The sequence below is a fragment of the Dendropsophus ebraccatus genome, unplaced genomic scaffold, assembly GCF_027789765.1.
Source record: "Dendropsophus ebraccatus isolate aDenEbr1 unplaced genomic scaffold, aDenEbr1.pat pat_scaffold_586_ctg1, whole genome shotgun sequence".
NCBI classification, from domain to species: Eukaryota; Metazoa; Chordata; class Amphibia; order Anura; family Hylidae; genus Dendropsophus; species Dendropsophus ebraccatus.
Window position 1 is genome coordinate 16,881 of NW_027210185.1, and position 25,524 is coordinate 42,404.

General features: G+C 44.1%; 1 protein-coding gene across 1 annotated transcript in view; it reads left to right on the forward strand.

The window, feature by feature from the left end:
• Positions 1–25,524, forward strand: part of LOC138777650 (protein kinase C eta type-like) — a 53,550-nt gene that overhangs the window by 16,119 nt on the left and 11,907 nt on the right. The window contains exon 8 of the mRNA XM_069956315.1: positions 5,720–5,874. Coding sequence (XP_069812416.1) covers positions 5,720–5,874 — 155 coding nt within the window. The remainder of the gene's footprint in view (positions 1–5,719; positions 5,875–25,524) is intronic.

The window sequence follows — 25,524 nt, forward strand, 5'->3', positions numbered from 1 at the left end:
GGTGAGGCTGTCTGGCATGCTATACTTCCACATACTGAGCTTAGTGAGATGTCCTTGGATGACCTTTGCATGGTCATGTAGACCTTTTTGTACAAAAAAAAAAAAAAAAATTGTACAAAAAAAAAAAGTAAGCATTGACTAAAATTTGCAACAGACCCAATAATAAATGTCTTCCTATGTTCTCATTTATATATGGTTTCGCTATTGCAATACATAGACAGCTACTTTTTAACTAAATGGCTTTGATGGGCCTGAGCTACCACCTCCCAGGCTCCTGGAGTAACCGGGAACCACTAATGCTGCTCCCGTCTCATCACAACAAGAGTCAGGTTTCGGCAGACTTGTTGTGTACGGTATAGACCACGGCATAGACCACAAGGTTTCCAAGGCTGCTGATGACAGCTTCAGGCATGTGGCTTCATTTCATGTATAGAAGCTGTAGGATACGAGCCGGGAGGTCTGCTGGGTCATCTTATAGGATTGCCAGCAGAGACAACCTTGGACCTACAAAGCACTTTAAAGGGGTACTCCAGCGAAAAGCTTTTCCCCAGTAAGTGAAACACATTACAAAGTTATATAACTTTGTAATATGCTTCAATCACCCATCTGCCCCCCTTCCCTATCTTTTCCCCCCTCAACCCTCAACCCCCCACCAGGAAGTGAAGTAAACTCATTCTTGCCTAATGACTGTTGGCCCCAGGCTTTTCTGTGGCAGCCATTTTGTGACAATGACATCATCAAGAGGGAGACTGGTCTAAGCCCTGTTAGGCCAACCTCCCTTTGTCAGATGACTCAGGTTGCTCAGCTCTGATTGGCTAAACAAGATGTAAGCCACCTAACAGTTTTACAGAGTCAGTTAGACATCACAGGAGAGAAAGTGCATCATGGGAAAGGCCAAACAAGGAAGTGAAGAAAAATGAAGCCCCCAACTTAGAGGTGCAGGGACCTGCAAACAGTGGAAAATTTAAATGGAGACAGACTCAGGAGGGATGGTAAATGTGAAAACTATGTTTATGATTGATTGTTTGTTTGTTTGTTTGTTTTTTTCAAGCGCTGGAGTACCCTTTTAAGTTTTCTGCAAGGTGGACATCATACTGCATTAAAGGGGTAGTGCGGTGTAAAGCATTATTTCACTAAATAACACACATTACAAAGTTATACAACATTCCTATTTTTGTGTCACCATACCTTCACCTACACTGCACTCACATCTTATGCTTGGGCCAACCCTTTTTCAAACATAGTGCCCTTGTGTCCGGGTATGGGTACTAACACCACTCCTGGCCACCATGACAAGTGTCATTTTGCATCAGTGATTTTCAGTGAAAACATGGCAATCATTTGTAAAAAAAATAAAGTTTATTGTTGTATAGTGTGTGTTCCTGAGAGAGCTTTGTGGCATCCGGTATGGCAGCTGTTATACCTCCAGAGCTGGTTATCATCCAACTTTCCTAGAGTAACGAAATGCATATCTGCCTATAATATATACTTTCTGGCCTGGCATGGATGTCTGCGATGGAGGCAAATGAATTGTGAGCTATACAAGATATACTGACACTTGGCAAGTAAAGTGTAATGAATCACCGTCTTAAATTTGGGCTGGTTTAGTGTTTGGATCACTAAGTAAATACTTGCATGCTATATACTTCTTATCTCAGCATTGCAATTGTGGCTTCTCACTTTTTCTAGATAAAGAGACAAGAACTTCCGCATGTTGACGCTTTTTCTTGTAATGTGTCGACCACTCTTAGATTTCCTGTTTATTTATGTGATTGTTGGAATCTATCCAGCTGGTGTCTCCCAATTGCACATGGGGTGCTGAGGATGAAGGTAAGTTTCTTATAAAATGTAAGAAACTTACCCTCTTCCTTACCGCCCCGTGCACTGTAGTGACATATCGACAGGTTAGATTCTTCTAACCTGCTTATAGTTTCCTCTAATTTTTTCCATCTGTCCCTGTTCTGCTGTCTGTAGGTTAGTAAGAGGTGGTGGCAGACAGAAAGGAGCAAAATCAGACTACACAAAGTGTTTGGTTGTAGTCTGTAACCATGGAGACACATGGATATGCATAGAAGCTATATACACAAAATTGATTATTTTTGTGATTATTTTGAAGGTTCCTTTTAGGTTTTATTTTATATACACGCATATATACATTGTATTAAATGGAAAGCAACAATTATTTATACGGCAGTATATGATGTATTATCACTCAGTGGCTTTATACAGTAAATTAGATACCATGGGCCTTAGTGTCATAGTATAATATACATGACACTTCTACAGTATTTTGAAGTTAGTAAAAGTTGTGATGTCAATGAAATTTATGAATAGGTTGAAAGTTCTGACTGTCTGTCCCCCTTTATAATGTCAGAGCTGTCAGTATTAGGCTAGGTTCACACTGCGTTTTCAGCATCCGTTTAACGGATCCGTTTTTTAACGTCCAGAAAAATAGGGTCAGCAACGTTTTTTGGTCTCTTACCTGGAGTTTGTTGGTAGGAGACATATCAGGCAACTATATTGCTTCAGCTAGGTTTACATAGGGTAACAGTTTCCGTGTCTCTCACCAGGTGCCTAGCTAGGATTCATGGGGCCCCATGGCAAGAAACTGTACAGGGCCCCCTAAATCCTGTACACAACCCCCCATACTCAAATGACTTGGCGCAGTCCCATGGTGTTCTGTTCTCCCAGATCTCCAGGGCATGAGTGACGTCACTGGGTCGCCAAGAAGCTGGAAGTACGGAACACTGAGGGACTGCCTTGGGTTATGTCAGTATGTGCATCACGGGGGGGGGGGGGGGGTAGGGGGGGGCTCTTGCGGCTGCAGGTGCAATGCTGCCTCTGGCCACAAGAGAAACTGGCAGTGGGATCTGTAAGCCATAGCTACCATGGAGGCAGATCAAGTTTTGCTGGGGGGGTCTGGGCCCCCCTGCTGCATGAGCCCCATAGCAGTTGCTTGGTCTGCCTCAATGGTAGCTACCCCACTGTCTCCCACAATCACTTCATACACTGGGAAGTAAAATAGAACAGAATAAATAATAATGACCCTTTAAGATGGCAATTTTAAGAAAAAACTTACCCTTCCCACCCTATGGACTTGCTCAATTTAGCATCTACAGCAGATTTCCACCACAAAGTGTGCAAGAGTTGTTTTGCTTGGCCAACTTTAAAAGTCACTCTCCGTAGCAATGCATGGGGGATATAGATATAGCTAAGTGAGTGTATTATTAGCCCTGTACATTCAGTCAGTCCACTTCTATTTTTAGACCATTAATGGACATGGAGCTGCGATCCTATACACATGCATGTTTCTATAGGCTGTGCTATGTTATGAAGTGAGCGTCCTGTCCTCAGAAATAGATAGTACAGTGCTGAGGGCTGGAATGTAAAGGCAAGTATTTTTACTCCTGTGTCTTGTGATAGATACAGCCCCCCCCCATACCACAGCATTATAGGATAAAAGGTGAGGACTTGAACTTGTGTGTCAGGTCAGGTGACATTTGCCTCGTGCATTTTATACTGTACGTGTCACATATCGTGCACAGCAAATGCAGGAGACATGGAGGTGATCAAATTATCTCTTTTAAAGGGCTTTTTATATCTGGCCAATTGTGGGAAAATAGAAGTCGTAGTGGTGGTCTCCTATGGGGCAACTCTGGAGGACCTATCTTGCGTTTTATAATACTTCACTGCTTCAGCGGCCATCTGCATGTTCCTCCAGGAATATCTCCATTTGAATAAATAATGTTGATACAGTCCGTAGGTTGGGGGCTACAAGGCGGCTTTGGTCCCATGATATGAAGATCACAATCAATGTGATTTTGTTGCAACATAACACAATTATGACAGTATTTCAAGTGATAATACCTAGAGATGAGCGAACCTGGAGCATGATCTGGTTCATCCGAATCTGAGTGTGCAGCATTTGATTACCGGTGGATGCAGCCCTAAGGAGTCCTGATTGTAGTATAATAGTGGCATTGCTACCAGATAGGCCACTATATAGTAAGACCATTTTGGATTACCCTATTATGTCTGTATATAACTAGTTAGAAATGACTAACGTGCTAGCTTGCTCGAGGTTCACTCATCTCTAAAAACCACCCAACGTCTTAGACTCCTAGACTGGGGTATATACTGTAGTGGTAGTAGTGGAGTGTGTTGCGCATCATTGGCCAGGTTTGGCACTCATAATATGGAAAAGGATGACTGGTGTTTGTTTTCAGGTGTGGAAGGCTGTGGGCCAATCATATATAATATAGTGATACCGTTACAGTGGGCTTGGTATCTTTTAGCCCTCATTTGCAATTGATCTTCTGTGCTATTCAGCATTATTGAAAAGACTACAAAAGCCGATAACCTATACAGAGCTGGAGCAATGTAAACTTGCATTGATCTCACATACATACCTCTGATATAGCTGATGTAATGGATATAGGCTTGTGGCGTCTACACCCACACTGTGTGTGCTGGAATGAAAATACATATATATATATTTTTGAGGCATACCTACCCTTTTACCTTTGCTATGTATTGCATCAGTGTGGGGCCTATGACTTAAGTAGAGGTCAGGACCACATTCATGTGTGTATGTATATATATATATATATATATATATATATATATATATATATATATATATATATATATATATATAATTTAATTTTTTAAGCTAATATGGACATATTATGGCACCTATATTATGGCCACAAGTCCCAGTCAGTCATAGGCAGTCAATGGGTCTAATGACAAGAACTGACAGCATCCAAGTGGTCTAGCAGCCATAATATGGTGCAAAAAAATGCATCCCTACTATGCTTTTGTGAATATGGTCTAAATGTGTTGAATTTACCCTACTTGATTATTGTTGTCCTTTTTGCCCCCAATAAAATGACTGCATTTTTGGAGGTGCAGCCCATGTGCTTTTCTGTACATTCGGGCCGGGTTACACTATGAGCAAACTTACAGCAAGTTCAGGTTTGCACAAACCTGATGGCCTGGCATTTGTATGCCACAGCCTGGAGAAGATGGATGCAGCCCCTCTAGTTACACTCCAATGTTTGCTTACCTCTATTGCAAAAGTCAATAGTTACATTATTTTGGCAATAGCTCAGGAATATGACAAGTCCTCCTTGTTAATCTGTGCACATTCCCAGACTGTTACTGTGTAGCACCTAATATGGCTGAAATGTGAAATGAAGGGCACATTTCAGCGTAACCAGTTGTATCATGTAACACGACACTCCTGCTTACAAGTGGCAGCAATGCAGAACTATGAGCCAGTTTTTAGTTAATGTTATCAGTCTTAAAAGTCAGAATTAAAGGCATACTCCGGCAATGTTTTTTCTTTTAAATCAACTGGTGTCAGAAAGTTATATAGATTTGTAATTTACTTCAATTTAAAAAAAATCTCAATAATAAAAAACTAAGTCTTCCAATACTTATCAGCTACCGTATGCCCCGAAGGAAGTGGTGTATTCTTTCCAGTCTGACACGGCGCTCACTACTGCCACCTCTTTCTGTGACAGGAACTGCCCAGAGCAGTAGCAAATCCCCATAGAAATCCTTTCCTGCTTTGGACAGCAAACAGAGATCTTAAAACTGTATAGGAAATACACTGGGAAATGTACAACTTGTTGCTGCAACTTTTAATCGTAATATTCTAAAAATGTTTTAAAATTGTATTGATGTTGGTTTTCTCTCTTCTTCTTACCCAAAGGACCGACTGTTTTTTGTGATGGAGTTTGTGAATGGAGGCGACTTGATGTTTCACATACAGAAGTCTCGGCGGTTCGATGAAGCTAGGGCCTGTTTCTACAGTGCGGAGATCACATCAGCCCTCATGTTCCTCCATGAGAAGGGAGTGATTTACAGGTAAGAAATGCCTCATATAGGGAATATGCAGTATATGCCTAAAGGCCCTTTTTCGCTCGATGGCTGATTTGATCTTTTATGCTGGTGTTCCCAAAGCATGTTATTGGCCGCACATACAGCGAACAATGTTCGTTCATTACTTTAAGCACCAAATGAAGCCGACTAATCTAACCTGCCAGACAGATAATATCAAGAGGGCAGGGGTCAATGCTGTAGTGGGCTACCCTGCAGAGCAGCTTAGACATTTATTGCACTGTACAGATGTTGCAGAGCTATCTTTAGCTCGCCTATCTGCTAATGGCCGCATTACCTCTTTACGTTTGTGCATTTGTCTTCCTCTTTTCCTCTTGTCTCCTTTCTGTAAGTATCAGTCACCAGGGTTCGTGGCAGTGAATTTGGACATGACATGTATTTGCTTTTTTGAGTTTTAGGAGCTATCTGAGAGCACTGGCCGAAACCTAAATGTAATGATATTAGAGACTGATGTGAAGGATTCGTATGTGTGTACTATGCAGGCCTGAATCAGTTGGTGCTACTCATGGCAGCCAATCTTTGTATGTTTATGGGTCACCTAAAACAGTGATAATATTTGGCTGTAAGCATAGGGAGAGACACCATTTTTTTGGCTAAGGATGTGGTTTTTCTATTATTACATCAGTAGCCGCAGTAGGATAAACGGATAGTTGTTGTATTCCCTCGTAGTATAATAGTGGAGTTGCTACCAGATAGGCCGCTGCATAATAAGACCTATTTGAACGACCCTATTATGGCAACATACAACTAGTTAGACATGACCTATAGAGGGTTACGTTCTCCTACTTTGCCTTGGGGTGCCTCTCATTTTATTAAAGAGGTTATCCAGTGCTACAAAAACATGGCCACTTTTTTCAGAGACAACACGACTCTTGTCTCCAGTTCAGGTGCAGTTTGCAATTAAGCTCCATTCACTTCAATGGAACTGAGCAGAGAGGGGCTGTCTCTGGAAGAAAGTGGCCGTGTTTTTGTAGTGCTGTCTAACCCCCTTTAATACCTATAAGAGGAAAAACTAAGCAGAGAACATGACTCCCTATAGAAAGTTGTGTACACTGTAGCTACAACCCTATACCCTGGCCTTTTGAGGTACTTGATGATTTGAGTTGAGAGTAAGCTGAACCCCCTCTCCCCATTGCAGACACATGCGTCCTTAGTACAGTAAGCTTTATTGTAGCTAGAGGTTGTGGGATATTATTATATAGATATGCTGGTGAGGTGCTTCTAAGTCAAATCAGTGGCAGATGCTTCATAAAAATGCTTTATGGGAAACCATTAAACTTGCAACGTTATAGACTGTGGGAAGGAAATTATTGGAAGACGGCACACCTCCTATAAACGGCATTCTCAGGTTGTTGTCTGTGAAACCCAGTAAATGTGTCTCCCATTGTAATTCTGTTTGTGAGCTGTATAGACTTATATAGTCAGGTTGTTGCTTAGCAACAATGTGCTAGACTCCATGGGTGACCACTCTGGATTTCCATGCTACAGTGGAGTCACTCTCCATCTGAAGAACATTTATCATACAGTAAGAAACATTGGTTGTGTGTCTCCAACTGGACCTTGGACCTGGGAGAAAGATGGAAAGAGGAATAAAGGAAATGGTTCTCTCCGCCGGAGTCTGAATTTCTAGGAATGCTTATAGAATTCTGTAAGAAGGGCAAAGCAGCTGGCAGGAAATATGTTTTATTTTATTAATACTTTGAGCTTTTGTTTTCTTGCTCACTCTTACATGATTCATTATTTTATCGTGCTATGAATCTGTCTTGTGACTTGCTGATGTGAATATCTTTAACCCAGTAACACAGATACTTGTCGAGACACATGAAGCAAACACATTCCAGGCAGGTTTCTTGTATGTTAATAGAATGTACAGGATGAATCTTGGGTGTGTAAGGATCCAGAGCTTCCTGACCTAGTGAGAAGATACCGGCAATGTCCGTACTGTGATTCTGTACAGAATATTTTTTTTTTTGATAGGAGATAAATGTTAGGTGTGCAGTCACTGTCATCCTATAGAGCTTAATTATATGTTAAGGAGAATAAGCAGAGATGAATGGGAACAGCGCTTAGCCGAGCACTTTACCTTTTTGCTTAGGTGATCGGTGGGGGTCTCAGCACCTGTACCCTTACTGATCAAAATTTCGAGTAGGTCAGGTTCCAGAGATCAGCCAACTCGAGCATGCTGGAGTCTGATCATTCAGCATTTGAATACTGGTCTTTATTCTGTATCCATGTTTTCCAGGCAGCCTTGAAGGGGTTGGCCACTTTATAGTAAAACCGTTTTTAATGAGAGCAGCATCTTGTCTACCTCATAAAGCTAAAATCAGATACCACTCCTCCAGGCCATGCTGCCCTGCTCTGTGGTGAGTCTGTCCATAAGATGGCTGACATGGAGGAGCATGTGACCATGCCCCATCTTCAATATCCTCCATAGGCATATACAGACTCAGTGGTGGACACTGGGGGGGCGGGACATGGTCACATGCTCCTCCATGTCGGCCATCATATGGACAGGCCCCCCCCTACAGAGCCTGGAGGAGGGTAGTCTGATTTTCGTTCTATGAGGTACACAGGAAGCTGCTGTCAGTCTATACAGCAGATATAATTACTAATACTGTAGCAATAGTAGTCATCCTCCTGAACCTCTGGCTTCATGAATTTAATAATTTCAGATTTACGGTGATTACTGAATAGCAGGAGAAGAGATGCACGTCTACAAAATTATTCATCCTTTGGATATAACTTTATTATAGAATAACATTTGCAGACAGCTTAGAACCCGTCTGACTGGTGTGCATTTCTCCTGCCAGGCTGCCCTCGCTTTCTGTGAATAGTACAAGCTGAAGATTAGGTAAATGAAAGGGAGACAATAAATTACTGTAAATGATCTGGATTATAGCCATGGCAGGTAACATGCTGGAACTTTTTCCTCCTGTTGCTTTACTGACAGGACAGAACATGTTCTAAGGAATGAAAAACTTTCTATGCGGAAAAGACCAGTAAGTGCACAATACAACGTACAGTATGAAGCCCATGCAGACAATGGATATTTCCATTGGTGAATGCTGCCATATTGGACATGGATTAGCTTCAAACAATAGAGCAAATCTATGGCCCAGCAGCCGACATGACTTACACTCAGAATCCATGCAGCAACACATCAGTACCAGACATGTCACTTGTCCTTCCTTTCTCTATGTGGATTATTAAATCTTCCTGGAAAAACTTTTAGTACAGATTTCCATGAAATATGATGTGATGATTTTAGAGCTGAATTATGGCACAGAGTAAAGCTTGATATTCTATTATGTGCACAGTGAGTACTTCAGGTGGAGTCCATGCTGATTTTAAAGTGTGTTCTGCCCCAATCTGCTTAAATTCCACCTTGAATAAGTGTTTAATCAAGGTTTTCTGTGACTGTATTCACACAATATAATTTCCACATTGAAATTGGTATTTCTCATCATTTTCCTTAGTGTAAACAGGGTTCCCTCATCATATATTTACCGTAGTTCTACATACATACTAGTGCGTGGCACAGTTTAGATACTGTGCACCCACTATTCCCCAGTCTGTACACATTCCCTTTTTTCATATTATTTCATTGTGCAATTGACTTGCTGTAAATTTTGTAGAAAAAATATACCTTTCTCTTAAGTGGATAATGGATTCCATGTCAACAAGGTGCATGTGGGAGGTTATGTGGCTGTACTTCAGGCCTGCACAACTTAGCAGTAGAAATTATAAGGGCTAAATGCCAGGTTTTTTTGGGGTGGGGTTATGTTCTGATTCGATCTTGCATGTTTCTATTGCCCAGTTTAGAGAATCTTTTACTCACAAAAAAAAAAAAAAAACAAAAAAAAAACTAAAGACTCCGCACCTGAGCAGGTACAGCTCACAGTCCAACAAGCAGTGCTCAGCCAATAGCAGATAAATACTTATTTCAACTAGATAACAGCAGCAGCACTCACCCACTTGGAAACAGATGCGTTATTTTGGGTCGGGTAACAAACAGGACATTGTGCAATCCAATAAGAAGAGCTACGATTGGTTCACGCTACACGCGCTTCATGGGGCTCGCATGTGACTGGCGCTGCTGTTATCTGGTTGGAATAAGTATTTATCTGCTGTCGGCTGAGCACTGCTTGTGGGACTGTGAGTTGTAGTGGCTCTGGTGCAGAGTCTTGCGGAGTCCTGACCAGAGTGCCCACATGTGTTTCTCTATTGGTGGACAAAATTTCTTTTGCCTGTCTGACTTGGTTCTCTCATTGGACACTCACGTAGGCCAGGTTGCTGAATAAATGTTTGACCAGCAAATAGATGGCTCTTGTAAAACGAAAGAGAAAACACCCCCAGATTTGTTTCCCAAGGAACTGGACCAGGCAATTATGCTATATTACCAGTGTACACATGGCATGGATCGAATGCTTTCATCCCCTGATCCCTAAATACAATGGCAGCAGCCATATGAAAGTGCCATGCTACGTTGTTTCCTGTTGGCTCCACTTGACCATTGCCCAAATGACAGGTTCCCTTTAAACAGAAATTGCTGCAAAATACATAATGAATCTGTGTTTTTCCAATACTAAGTGCTGGAGGATTAAGAGCATTGACTTGTTTCACTTTGCTACTTTTATTCTTCTCATGACAGCACCAGGGCCTTTGTACAGCCGAGTCATTATATCCTTCCCAAGAGGAAACTCCACCCTGACTCTGTAACTGCTTGTAATTCCTGCCAGGATTGCAGAATTGTGAGAAAAGAGCTATGAAAAACATAAATATATTAAATAGGAATAAGAGTGCGTTCACACGTACAGGATCTGCAGCAGATTTGATGGCGCAGATTTGAAGCTGCAGATTCAAAGCAAATCAATTCTGGACCATCAAATCTGCTGCAGATCCTGTACATGTGAACACACCCTAAAGTGTAAAAGACCTAATGTAAAATGCACATAAAGCATATATAGAATATAGAGCTAGCGTTGAACCGGTGAAAGAGGGGGGAGTGACGTGTTTGTAACTTTTTGTTACGTGGCCTAGAGATTTCACGCGATTGTGAAATTAAAGCTGTCTTGGGTAAAACACATTTTATTACTCAAACCATTCTTATAGCTACAACTAGACAATAGGGAAACAAACGCATACAAGTATTAAAGGGGTACTCCGGCGAAAATATTTTAAATCGGCTGCTTTCAGAAAGTTTAAATATAGATTTGTAATTTACTTCCATTTAAAAATCTTCATCCTTCCAGTACTTATCAGCTGCTGTATGTCCTACAGAAAGTGGTGTGTTCTTTTCAATCTGACACAGTGCTCTCTGCTGCCACCTCTGTCCGAGACAGGAACTTTCCAGAGCACCGGAAAACCTCTACTGCTCTGGACTTGTCTCAAACAGAGGTGCCAGCAGAGAGTACAGTGTCAGACTGAAAATAATACACCACTTCCTGCAGGACGTACAGCAACTGAAAAGTACTGGAAGATTTAAGATTTGTAAATAAAAGTAAATTACAAATCTATTTTTTTTTTACAGAAGATAGGTAAAGCAGTGTAGAAACAGACTAACACAGCAGGTTGGATCTGAGCCATTTGTTTTTTGCAGTCAATTGTTTTTTTTTTTTTTTTTTTTTTTGCATCATGGGTGCTTACCAATAATACCTCTCTTTTTTGCCTGTAGATGTGGATAGAAGTAATTTTTCACAGGTCATACTGCTCATGGTGGCTGAAGATAGGGCACCCTTCTATGGTGTTGTATGGCCTGGAATGGGTTCACATAAACTGAAGACATTCTTTTTAAGTATGCTGAATCATGTTGCTCTGCAGGTGTACACCTATAAATTTACCTGATACCTTAGCAACGACAACAGTTGGAATTCATCTGTCACGTGTAAACTCTATTACGCTCTATTAGAGTTACTGCCTTTTCCCGAGGGTAATATTCATAGAAAGAGAATTTATTAGTACATCTCATTTTACAGAATACGTGTACAGTCTCATAGCTCATGCAGGATTACTTCTAATAAAGCTCTATTCAGTTAATCAGATTTGTGCAGTAAAGGTTATTCATTAGGACTAGAGTAGGTGCTGGATTACCAGATATTCTGGATTATTGGATCATCATAGGAAAATAAAAAGACATAATTTATATGCAAGTTTTTTTTCTAGAAACAAGGGCCAGATTGGCAAACTTTTTAGATTCTTTAAAGAAGAATTATGTCAGAAATATTAATTGCTTCTTTGCTGATATTAAGTGTTTGGCAGACCCCTGTGTCCCTTCAGCACTATCTGACACTTCCATCTTCTCAGGGAAAGCCCAGCAGGGCTGTGTATCAGTTTTTAGCCTTTATGTGGATGCCAACCCTGCCCCTTCCAGGCAGAGTTAACTCTGTCTAGCTAGGCCCGCCCCTGAGGAGAGCTAAACAGCATTTTTCCATAGCCAAAGTGTCTTATAGCTCAGCTCAGTGCTTCTTTCCCTTTGTTTTAGTGATAAGTTTTGGGAGCAGTACCGAAAGCCCCATGATCATAATGTTATATTGATATGTCAGCAGTTTTCAGACAAGAACTATTTAATGAATATGGCAATGTGCCTTTACTGATAACTGATCACTGCTTGGCAGAGGAAAACTTACAATATGGTCCCCTAGCACAGTATGAAATGTTCACCTCCCACACCACACCGAACATTCTTTAGGTGATATAATACTGCAGTTTTAGTAAATCCAACATGAGGCTCCTTTTAGGATGACAACTGATTGCTGAGGACCTGTGATTATCATATTATTAAAGGGGAACTCCAGCTATTTATTTTTTCTTTCAAATCAACTGGTGTCCGAAAGCTAAACAGACTTGCAAATTCTATTTAAAAAAAAAAATCCCTGTCTTCCAGTACTTATCAGCTGCTGTATGTCCTACAGGAAGTGGTGTATTTTTTCCAGTCTGATACAGTGCTCTCTGCTGCCACCTCTGTCCATGTTAGGAACTGTCCAGAGCAGTAACAAATCCCCATAGAAAACTTCTGCTCTGGACAGTTCCTGACATGGACAGAGGTGGCAGGAGAGCACTGTGTCAGACTGGAAAGAATACACCACTTCCTGCAGGACATACAGCAACTGATAAATACTGGAAGAGTGGAGATTTTTTAAATAGAATTCCTTTACAAATTTATATAACTTTCTGACACCTGTTTATTTGAAATAAAAAAATATTCTTGCTGGAGTTGGAGGATTTTACCAAAACCCATAGTGGATAATAGGATTTTTTTGATCTTCAGAAAGGGCACGGAAGTTGGAGAAAGGGTGAATCGACAAAACAGATGCATACAGCCGATTGCAAGCATTGCACACACTGTGTACTATTGTCATGACCTACATGGTGAACAGCTGCACTGCCCAGGGTGGGATGTATGCCCTGTCTCCATGTGTGTCACATCTCACAGGTTCCGACACCTCATCCTACAATAGTATTCCCTTACTTCAAACCTAGAGCTGCCACAATCCTGCTCAGACGTACCTCTGACGGTCTGTATCTGGGATAGTGGGGGAGGGGAGCCTGCACTAGAAGAAGCGTACAAAAGGAAATGAATCACGGATAACATTACATCACACCTGTGAATTATACTGAGCTCTCCAGTACATATTGCACCATCTGTTTAATAGCCATGGTTAACGGAGAGAAATTAATCTGGATTTCCAGATGCACCAATCAAGCAGTTGGGATATCGGAATGGCCAAGGTGACCTCTTCTAATACCACACATGGGATTTTGCAGACTGGAGAATAGCAGATGCATGCCTTAATAATGCACACACATGGCTAATAGTATGCTATGAATGTTGCTAATATGATGGAATTATCGAAGGCCTCAAACCTGTGACTCTCCAGCTGTTGTAAAGTTATTACACCCAGTATGCCCTGTTAGGTAGCTGGGAGTTGCAGAGCCATGGCTTGGAGACCACTGCTTTAGCTAAATCCATTGCAATAGCAACCATCATAGAATACTGTTTAGCCGTGCGTGTCTGGCTTCGTCCTAGTATTTGCTGAACAATGGAAGGGATCAGACTGGAGTTAACGTTTCAAAAGTTTACCCTGACGTTATAGTACAAGGCAATTAGTTCTTATATAGTCCGTATATCAGTTCACACAGTAAGGTATTACCAGAGAGCAGGGCATTGAGAGAGCTTAGATGACTATTACATAGTAGGAGCACAGCGCATAATCCGTATACAGAGTCTGATATGGAACAAGCAGTGGAAAAAAATAACATAGTAAAATATGACTCAATCAGTATAAGATATGTAAAGAATTTACTTAGTTATGGTGCGTTCACACCTACAGGATCTGCAGCTGATTTTCTGCAGCAGATTTCAGTTAAATAACTGAACACAGCATCAGATTTGATGCTGTGTTCAGTTATTTAACTGAAATCTGCTGCAGAAAATCAGCTGCAGATCCTGTAGGTGTGAACGCACCCTTACTCAATATTTTTATGTAGTGTAGATTTTCTGTGTGATATGTTGCATTGTAACTATATTTGCGTAAACTTTAAACGTTCTGGTTGATCCGATGCTGAGCGGGTGACATCTGATTAGCGGGGACTGCTGAAGTTGGATACAGCCCTAGGAAGTCCTGGAAAACATGGATACAGCCACCGCTAATCAAATGCTACAGCATACGTGAATTTGTTCAGTTTTAACTGTAAAAGTACAATTTACTTATTTGCATTGATTTAGGGTGGGTTCACACTGAGGAATCTGCGCGGAGAAGCCCCCTTCTTTGTGATTTGGTACTGTTATCAGGTATGTATAATGTACTCTCTTAGGGTGGGTTTACACTGAGGAAACCGTGCGGTGAAGTTCCAGCGGATCCTGTTGCTCACGCCTGCGCGCATTTCCACCTGTCCCATAGACTCACATCTATGGTCAGGCGAATTTCGCCATCCGCTGAAAGAATTGACATGTCAATTCTTTCGGCAGACGGCGGAATCAGTGTCTGCATAGAATGGAGTCTATGGCACAGGCGGAGATGTGAGCGGCCGCGAAGTACAGAATCCGCAGGAACTTCTCTGTGCGGATTTCTCCGTGTGAACCCATCCTCAGTGTATGTGTACACTGAGTAATTTAGACGGAAAGTCTGTCGCGTAATCCATTCATTCTTTGGACGGAGAAAGGAATCCGCCCGTGCATATAATAGAGTCTATGACACGGGCGGAGACACGCCTACGCGCTGCAGTCCGTGAGCGGGCGCGAGCTGGGAATTCCACAACGAGGTTCCATCTGTGCACATACCCTGAGAGAGTACATTATATATACCTGATAACAGTCCCAGATCACAAAGAAGGGGGCTTGTATATAGTGAGGGAAAAGAGGGGGGGATCTGGTTTCAGATTGGCCCTCTCTTGCTCCTCATTCCCTGCTCGCTGCCGGCTCTATAAATAGCGCTGAAAGCAAACGGGTAAATGTGAGGGAGCTGCACGGAGGAACGGCAGCAGATCTTTGCTATCCTAGTCGTTAGTCTTTCAACATGTTAAAAGACAATGATCAGCCGTCATTGTGCATTACACAAAGCAATTATCGTCTGTAATGGGCAATAACTGGCCAAATACGTCCGATAATCGCTTTCGTGTAATTGGGCCTTTAGTTGTGGGTTATAGCAGTCTTCCCCCAAACTGCAATCTTGCTGCTGTTGCAAAACTACAGTTCCCAGCATGTCGGGTCACGGTTCCACAGCTTCAGATGTCACGGTTAGGGAATACTTTATAGTCCTGACAATGTTCTGTATGACTTGTTACTGTACAAGTATTTTTTTGTCTACTTGGATGGGATTGTCATGATTCCTGTGAATATTTGGACTGTGTTTGAACTAGTCTTACTGTAACATTTCCTTTAAGAACGGCACACAGTGTCAGCCGAACAAGTCTTGCCTGAAGCATGCAGACGTCAGAGGCTATCACATTAAATCCTGTGAGCTTAATCAGGATATCATGACAGAGTTCTTAGAAAGACGCACTGCACCTCAGATGCTAGATGACATGAATGGATGCACAACCATAATCGTCTTTATTAGAAGAAAGCTGAGTCGGCACCTCTTGTCTGGAGTCTCGAGTCTGCCAATTACCTCTACTTACAGGATAAAAATTCAGGATAGTTAAAGTTGTATAAGATTAGAAAGAGGACCTCCTGCTGTTTTTCCAAAAACTGTGACATCTTTCCTCAAAGGTTGGGGCTGGTATTGCAGCTTTGTTGCATTTAAAGCATGGGTCTCAAACTCAATTTACCCGGGGGCCGCTGGAGGTAGAGTCTGGGTGAGGCTGGGCCGCATCAGGTTTTCCACAAGAAGGGGACTGGGGGGTGACACAGGGGACTGGGGGGAGCAGGGGGGTGACACAGGGGACTGGGGGTGACAAAGGGGACTGGGGGTCCCTGAAAGGGGACTGGGGGTGACACAGGGGACTGGGGGTGACAAAGGGGACTAAGGGTTCCTGAGAGGGGACTGGGGGTGACACAGGGGACTGGGGGGGAGCAGGGGTGACAGAGGGGAGCTGGGGGGTGACACAGGGGACTGGGGGGAGCAGGGGGGTGACACAGGGGGCAGGGGGGTGACACAGGGGACTGGGGGTGACAAAGGGGACTGGGGGTCCCTGAGAGGGGACTGGGGGTGACACAGGGGACTGGGGGGAGCAGGGGTGACAGAGGGGAGCTGGGGGGTGACACAGGGGACGGGGGGGAGCAGGGGGGTGACACAGGGGACTGGGGGGAGCAGGGGGGTGACACAGGGGACTGGGGGTGACAAAGGGGACTGGGGGTCCCTGAGAGGGGACTGGGGGTGACACAGGGGACTGGGGGGAGCAGGGGTGACAGAGGGGAGCTGGGGGGTGACACAGGGGACTAGGGGGAGCAGGGGGGTGACACTGGGGACTGGGGGTGACAAAGGGGACTGGGGGTCCCTGAGAGGGGACTGGGGGAGACACAGGGGACTGGGGGGAGCAGGGGTGACAGAGGGGAGCTGGGGGTGACACAGGAGACTGGGGGGAGCAGGGGTGACAGAGGGGAGCTGGGGGTGACACAGGAGACTGGGGGGAGCAGGGGTGACAGAGGGGAGCTGGGGGTGACACAGGAGACTGGGGGAAGCAGGGGGGTGACAAAGGGGACTGGGAGTCTCTGAGAGGGGACTGGGGGGACCTGGGGGGAGCTAAGAGGGGACTGGGGGGAGTTGGACACACCTCTCCTCCTCCTCTCACCCCCGACACTGGCGTGCTCCTCTCAGCCGCACATGCAGCTCCTCAATCTCTGGAGGAGGAGGCCGCGGGGACTGCAGGGTGAGGTGATCGCATCGCTGCAAGTCCTGGGGCTGTAAAGCAGGATCGGGGATCTGCACTGCATCCCCCGATCCTGCTGAACAGCCCCAGGACTTGCAGCGATGCGATCACCTTGAGTCCCTGCGGCCTCCTCCTCCAGAGACCGGGAAGCTGCATGTGTGGCAGGGACGCTAGGGGGCGGCGGCTCTGCCAGGCGGCTGTTGGCCCCTGCACCGCACAACTCCCCTTCCACCGCCACTGCCCACCTCTCCGTCGTCTTCGGGAGGCCGGCCGAACAGCTGCAGCCGTCCCTGATGCCGGCCCCCCTCTGCCGCGTCATCAGCTGCTCAGCCGCGATTGGCTGAGCATAAAGTTAAGCTCAGCCAATCGCGGCTGAGCTGCTGATAAGGGCCGCACTTACAGGGAAGCTAACATTGAGGTGGGGGCCGCAAACTAGTGTCCCGAGGGCCGCAGTTGGCCCGCGGGCCGCGAGTTTGAGACCCCTGATTTAAAGTGTACCTGTAAATTATTTTTTTTTTGTTCTGTTTGGGTGGTGCGGCTACCTCATTTTGGTTTGCACTCCACCCATCTACTGTAAGTGCCTTAAATAGAGACAACTTGGATCCTCCATGTCCAGTTTTGTAGGCTTTTTAGTAGAGACCATTGTTAGTGTAGGACCATCTCTCTGAGGTTTCACCTTAATGTGGTCAGATGGTACACTCTGTTTGATCAAATGGTTTGCTAAGAACCTTATTTATGTTTTAAAAAAAAATCTAAAGCACTTCTTTTTATTGTGTACATGACGCAGGGGAGTATATACGGTAAGGCCCAGAATTTGCAGTTTGCTGGGTGTGTTGACTTTTTTCTTTTTTTTGTCTATTAGCCCCATCAGCATGCACCTGCATAGTGTGAACAATGGTATTGGTGTGCTGTTTGTTAGGATGTAACATAGACATGTCAAAAATTTTGATCAGTCGGGGTTTGAGCGTTCAGATCGCGACCAACTAGGAAAATGAGCCGGGAGAAGTCCATGCTGAAGAGCATTTCTCTCCCAGTTCTGTCTGTCCAACCTAAAGAGCCCCACAATCTCACTTTAATGGGGCCGTCCAGGTCACATATAACAGAGCCAAGACAGAACACGCTGCACGTGGACTTCTCTCAGCTCATTCTCCTGATTGGTCTAATATTGGGGACCTATAAGACTTATATGCTGGATAGACCCCTTAACCCTGCCAAACTAGCTTAGTCTGCGCAGATTACTACAGAGGCCACAACAGAGGGGGCATGCTTGTTGTAAATGAATCTCAGTCCAGTTCACACTGTTAAGAATGTGAGTGCATGTGATCTTGGCTCCCAGAGCCCATACGTAGATGACATTTATCCAGAAATCCCTTTGCATGTTTGGGAAGACTTAATAGCATAGTTAGTAACTGAGATGTTTTCTGCAGACGTGGATTACGTTACACTGGCAATCTGATGGCAGCCTGGCTTTTGCTACTTGAGACTGCTATGTGTTTACCTAAACTTTGCCATGTCATATAAGCGGGTCTGGCACCCATAACTGTCACATCACTGCAGAGAGGGTTAAATCCTAATGTTTAACAGAAGTTTATTGTGCGGTTTGGTGAAAACAGGATGTAGCTACTTATTGCTAAAGATTTCTCCATTCTGTGCATCTGGGAAACTAGGGCAAAAAAACAGTGTGAGCATCTGTAAACATGGTGGTTGTCTGTGTAGTCATAGGCTACAACATGGTGCTCTACAACATTCATCATAGTCCAGTCCTGCTACAGGGTATGTGGGTGATGTGCCCGAAAAAGTTACTGTGGCAGCCATATTTTTTTTCCTCTAGTCCAGGGGGGTCAATCTCAAATACACAGTGGGCCAAAATGAAACAGTTTGATAAAGTTGGACTTGATGTCCATTGAATCATACAGGCGGCATTCCTGGCACTGTCAGAGCAGTCAAAGCGGTGTGCGTCTCCTGCCGCTGTGCACTTATGTGAATTATATCATAAATGGCTATGACGTGACAAGTTTAGGATAGGATGTACAGGGCGAGTATAGGATAGGAAAGCTTAGAGAAGGAAGTGTCCACGTCACTACTAGATTTACCACCCATGACACACGTACTGCCATCCTAAGGGGATGGCTAGGCAGTGGCCCAATATACTGTCTCCTCTATGGCAGAAAGCTTTCAGCATCATAGGCGGTACCTACGGCAGTGACATGGACGCCAGTGCCATACAGATTACCTGTACCATGGGCCCTGGGCTATTAACAGAACATGCCCCCACATGCCATATCTATAGTTCACCTTAGGCACTGCTTTTTCCTACAAATTCCCACTATAGTGCGCTATAATGTTAATTCCCCCAAAAGTGCCCCCACACACACACACAGTTAATTCCTGCAATAGTGCCCCACAAACACCCCCCCCCTCCCTCAGCCTGAAGGGTGGGCTGAACCTACCTATCCTGGCTCTCCCAGTGCTGCTCCTGTGGCTGCAGGATGTGCTGGGACGCAATTCATTCACTTCTAGGCCACAGGCTCAAAACTGCCTCCTGTCTAGAAGATTATCATATGGGCTGTCCGGGCTGCCGACTGGACCGTTCATATTATAATCCCTTGTGTCATGTGGGCCAGATTAGGGAAACCAATTGATTCTCTTGGCGGGCCAAAAATTTTGGCACTGCGGGTCAGAGTTTGACATGCCTCCTCTAGTTGTTCTAACAATGGCTAAAAGTAAGGTCTGATAGGCTTGATTATTTCAGCGTAGATAAATTAATTAAAGGGGTTATCCAGCGCTACAAAAACATGGCCACTTTTCCCCCTACTGTTGTCTCCAGTTCAGGTGCAGTTAGCAACTAAGCTCCATTTACTTCAATGGAACGGAGTTTAAAAACCCCACCCAAACTGGAGACAACAGTTGGGCGAAAGTGGCCATGTTTTTGTAGTGCTGGATAACCTCTTTAAAAGGGGTCAGGCAGTATGCTGTTTACAAGGTGTCCTGCTCTAGGAAACCTAGGCTATCACTGCAGAAGGTGCTTAGCTTCCCTATAGTGCCCCCACAGGGGAAATAAATTATTACACGTAAGGACAATCCCTATGCATATTTGCTCTTAGGCCATATGGAGGTCAAAGATGGGCCATTAGCTCCTGACCCCAATGTGCACCAAAGAAATCCATTCCGAATCCATGCCTTCAGTTGGAATAGCACTTTAAAAGGAATGCCCTAGTTAAAAGCTCTACCACCAGCTAATATAACCTAATGGGTACCATGTTAGTGACCTTGTAGGAATGCTGCCCAGCTCTGCATGGGGTTTCCTCTTACTGTGAATATACTGTGGTGGGAATAAAAGGATAACAATGGAGTGTTTGTTTCTAGCGGAGGTGTATGGTTCTGTTTGGGGATCTCCATTACAGCATTGAGCTTTGTGTTTCCTTTGCAGTGTCAACACAATTGAGGAGGTTACGATTACTTACTTACTTTTAATGTATTAACATTAGATTGCCTTCACCGCCAGTTGTGCGAGTCTAGTGACATAAGCACTGTGCAAATATAAACTGCACAATAATACACCTATGTCATACATTTTTATCCATAACATTAACCCAGTGACTGGTGAACTGAATAACATTGGTTATCTGGTAACAATAGGTTCTGTCAAGGGACGGGATATATTAGGCAGCAAGCAACCAGCCCATTCTTGAAGTAGATGTTTTGGAAACAGGATAAATGGACACGTCTAAGGGACTTTGACAAGGGACTTTGTAATGGCTAGATGACTGGGTTAGAGCATCTCCAGAATGGCAGATCTTGTGCAGTGTTCCCGGTATGTAATTATTAGTACCTACCAAAGTGGTCCAAGGAAGGACAACTACGACTGTATAACTGGAGAGTGGTCATAGGACCCATGCTGACCCCCATGGGTCACATGAGTAGCATCACAACTGAAGCAATTAGATGGGTTTGGTGAATTGTTTTCTTTTACATTATGTGGATAGGCAGGTGCATGTGCATCATTTACCTGGGCAGAGATGGCACTAGGATGGACTATAGGAAGAAGACTATAGGAAGAAGACTGTAGACTTGAGAAAGGGGTCTCCTGTACCCGAAACGCTTTGTGTGTCTGCTAGACACTGATTAAACTGTTCTCTATATGAATCTACCTTCTTGCTTGAAGTGACACTTCATACACTACAGGATCTTATGGACATTTATTAGATCCACAGCACCGAAAACCTGTTTTTGTGGCGTTGTAGGATTGTAACTAATGTTTTGATTTTAGTCCGGCCAGTTACCTCTCCCCGTACCTGCAATGCGCGGCCTGACTGACCTCTGGACCCCCACCAGAAGGCGTTTTCCCCCGCGTGGGGATGCCTGACAGCTCACTCAGTGACTGGAGCTGCGTCCCACTCTAGTCACTGACTGGCTGAGTGGGCTGTCAATCGGCTGGGTCGTGATGTGTGCAGCAAAGGAGATCCCGGAGCCCAGCGGGGGTCCCAGGGCCGGTCAGATGGCGGATCGCGAACAGGTAGAGGGGAGAGGTAAATTAGTGCCATTTTTTGTTTTTCCCTGTGCCCTGCCATTAAAAAAATACAAAAAAAACCTAGGCTAGACTTCTTTAATGTATACCAATGAAGAGTGAGGGCCCTATTCCACCGGACGATTATCATTCAGATTATCGTTAAATCATCTAACGAATCTAAACGATAATCGGTTGAAATGTAGTTAACGATTAACGACCGAACAAGAAATTGTTGATCGCTTTATAAGACCTGGACCTGTTTTTATCGTTGCTCGTTCGCAAAACGTTCGCAAATCGTTCGCATTGAATAAGACATCGGTCGTTCGCAATAGATACAAACGCAATAGCGAATAAATAGTGAATAAAAAATTATCGCAATTACGATCATAAGTAACGATTATCGTTCCATGGAAATGAGTGAACGTTTTCAGGTCTTTCACAATAGCGGTCGTTTGAGATCGTTAAACGTTAACAATTATGCAAACGATAATCGTCCGGAGGGCCCTCAGATTTTAATGTGATTCTGTGCTTAGATGGACTATAGGAGGAAGACGAGCCGATGGAGGTAGTATGATGCTTCAGACAATATTCTGCAGGAAATCTTAGGTCCTGTAATGTTACTGTAACATCTACAACCTACCTAAACAATGTTCAGACTGAACAATGGCCGCCTTCAGCAGGATAACGCCCAGCCACACTGCAAAAAGTGTTCAGGAATGGTTGGGGAATCATGATAAAGGGCCCTTATACACGGGCGAAGTAGCACTGGCAGCAAGTTCGGCACTCCCTTGCACAACCTTTTCAAGCCTCAGTCAGTTGTGCGGCCGGGACTCATGAAAAATTGCTGGAACGTTCATGCAACCTATTAACTTGATGATAGTGGCACAGGTGACTACTAATGTTTTTGCTGCTTGCAGAAAAGATGTGGTCAGCCAACAAACTGCATCTCCTGCTAGTTCAGTGTGTGAGCTGCCCTGGTGCTTTGCATTCTTTACACCAGGGAGGAGTCTGACTTGATTTGTATTTCTCTATTTCTGATCCTACAAATTTCAGGATATATTGTTTATTTGCCTCTAAACTGGGATAACACGTTGACTATGGTTAATGAATTACTGGCATCCAGGTTTTCAGCTGCTTAAGATTTCTGTAAGACTTGATCTGTAAATGTTGGCACGCTATTTTTATCATTGTTACATAACTGAGTAATACTCTTAAAACCCTTCTCTTCTGGCTCCATCTGTGATCATTTGATTTGTTGAGCCCACTGCATATCTTACATTCCTTGCCTCGCTCCATTCACATAGTCCTAACAGACTGCAGGCGCTGGCGTATGGACTCCCATAGCCTAGATAAGGAGAAAATTATAAGAACACAGACCCTCTTGTCCTTGGCGACTATATTTTACTGGCACCACCTGCCGGGCAGTGATGAATCTGATTTGCCTTCTGCTGTTCTAGTCCATAATCCAAGGCAGTCACACTTGTAGGAAGCGCTAATAGTTCCCCTATGTTTAATGTTCCCCAACCTCTGGCTCCCTAGCTATTGAAAAGCTACATCTCCCATCATGCACTGGCAGACTAAGGCTGTCTGACCATTATGGAGGTGTAGTTTAGCAACAGCTAGAAAGCTATGGGTTGGGAAATCTATATGATGGTTCCCAGGCTCCAAGTAGGATCTGTGTCTAATACACAGTAAATATACAGTATATAGGAGAAATAAAGGTGGATGTGTTGTGTTCTAATATCCTTATACGTGCTTATATTGCCAATGTAAGGGATAATGCCTGCCGAGCGGTTATTGTTGGTTATTAATAGAGATGAGCAAACCTGGAGCATGCTAGAGTCTATCCGAACCCGAACTTTCGGCATTTGATTAGCGGTGGCTGCTGAAGTTGGTTAAAGCCCTAAGGCTATGTGGAAAACATGCATATAGTCATTGGCTGTATAAATGTTTTCCAGACAACCTTAGGGCTTTATCCAACTTCAGCAGCCACCGCTAATCAAATGCCGAACGCTCTGGTTCGGATGGACTCGAGCATTCTCAAGGTTTGCTCATCTCTAGTTATTAAGATATACTGTGGGATTGTGGAATGGGATCTGTACATACAGATGTAGGTATGTGTTACATCTCTACAGAAGTCTGAATAGAGAACCCATATCAACAAACACAGTTTATCTTCCCCCGCGGGTACAATTTCCATGATCAGCACTTTTAAGTGAAAATAGGTGGCAACGTTGTAGGGACTGCATTATTTTTTGCATGCAAATAGGGTTAGTTTACTGCTAGTGTTCAGAAGACTTGCCGAACTGTTTGGGTTTGGCAATGTTTTCAGAATCCAAACGCTCGGCATTTGACTCCTGGCGGCTGGAGAAGTTAGGTATTGCCCTAAGGCTGGAAGGAAAACATACAGGAATCTCCCCTGGTAGTTTGGTAGTTACTACTTCCCACACCTATGTAGTCATCTACTTTGGTAATTATCCCCCCCCCCCTCAAAAACCATGCATCCCCTTGCAAGTTTTACCCCCCTCCCCCCCTGATCCTGGACCGCTTCTTGGTTAAAGGTGAATTGTAACCAGGATAACGAGTTTGTTCTGGCATATGAAGGAGTACTGGATAAGTACAAATTACTGGGAATGGGTTGGTGCTGCAGGGCCTGCTCCCTATGTCACAGCGCAGGCTCATACCAAGCTGCCTGGTATAACAACATGGTGACCGTCGGAGGAGACGTGTCCTGACCAGCGACAATAACATCATAGTGTGCACAGGGACTGGGGAGGACACTTAGCCCTGGTGCTGGCTGGTGCGGCTTTACAAGAGTGATTGGCAGAGTGAGGAGCCAATTGCTCTTTACCCTGTCAATCAAAGCTTTGCAAGGACCGGATCCCAGACAGCTTAGAGGCCATTTGCAGCCCACGGGAAGCCCGCTCAGCCGCTGGGTGCTGCCAGCAATGTCCGCCCATGGGCCCAGGCTGACATCCAGCCACAGATTGGTGGACACTGCTCTAAATGTTTTTCTCTGCATCTTGTATATGCTGGACAAAGACTCTCAAGGCATGATGGGCGTTGTAGTTTTGCAAAAACGTGAGAGCCACAGGTTGCAGAACACTAGTGTAGTGTATAAGGACCTTCAGAAAGCAGTGCTCTGTACTATATTGGATTAGCTCATTCCTCCTGGCAAGAGATAAAGGAAAATATTAAAAGCTGGCAGCCATACCTACAGGTCCTACCATCGTGACCCATTTCCCGTTCACACTCTTACCTGTGGAATGTTTTTCTTCGTTTCTGTACTGGTATAATGGCATCTGTTGGCTGTAGACATGGATGTTTTCTCAAGCTAAGCCTCCTCTGCCAGTGCTGACGTCAACTACAGCAACCAAAATGCTGGCGTACATTGTCGGGGGCTTAACACTATAAGAACTGCGTCCCGGAGTTTAATTGTATAGTGAGTGCCAGAAAGTGGCAGGTTGAGCAGTCTAGCAGTAAAAATTGGTATATTGTCATCGCACTTATGTCATTTGATATGTGCAACCAACACTTCTGGTTGCACTATACCAGAAAAAGGAAGTTTATGACCTGGTGCCAACATGACATGTTGGTTTTCCAGTCAAAATGGAGTAATCTACAGGATCCGTACCTGTATATAGTGGAAAATAAAGGTGGATGTGTTCTAATATCCTTATACGTGCTTTTGTATAAGGATACAAGGATTGCTGATGTATGGGACTATGCTTGAGAGGTGTATAATGGTTATTGACATGTGCAAGTTCATACAATATACTGTGGGACTGTGGAATGTG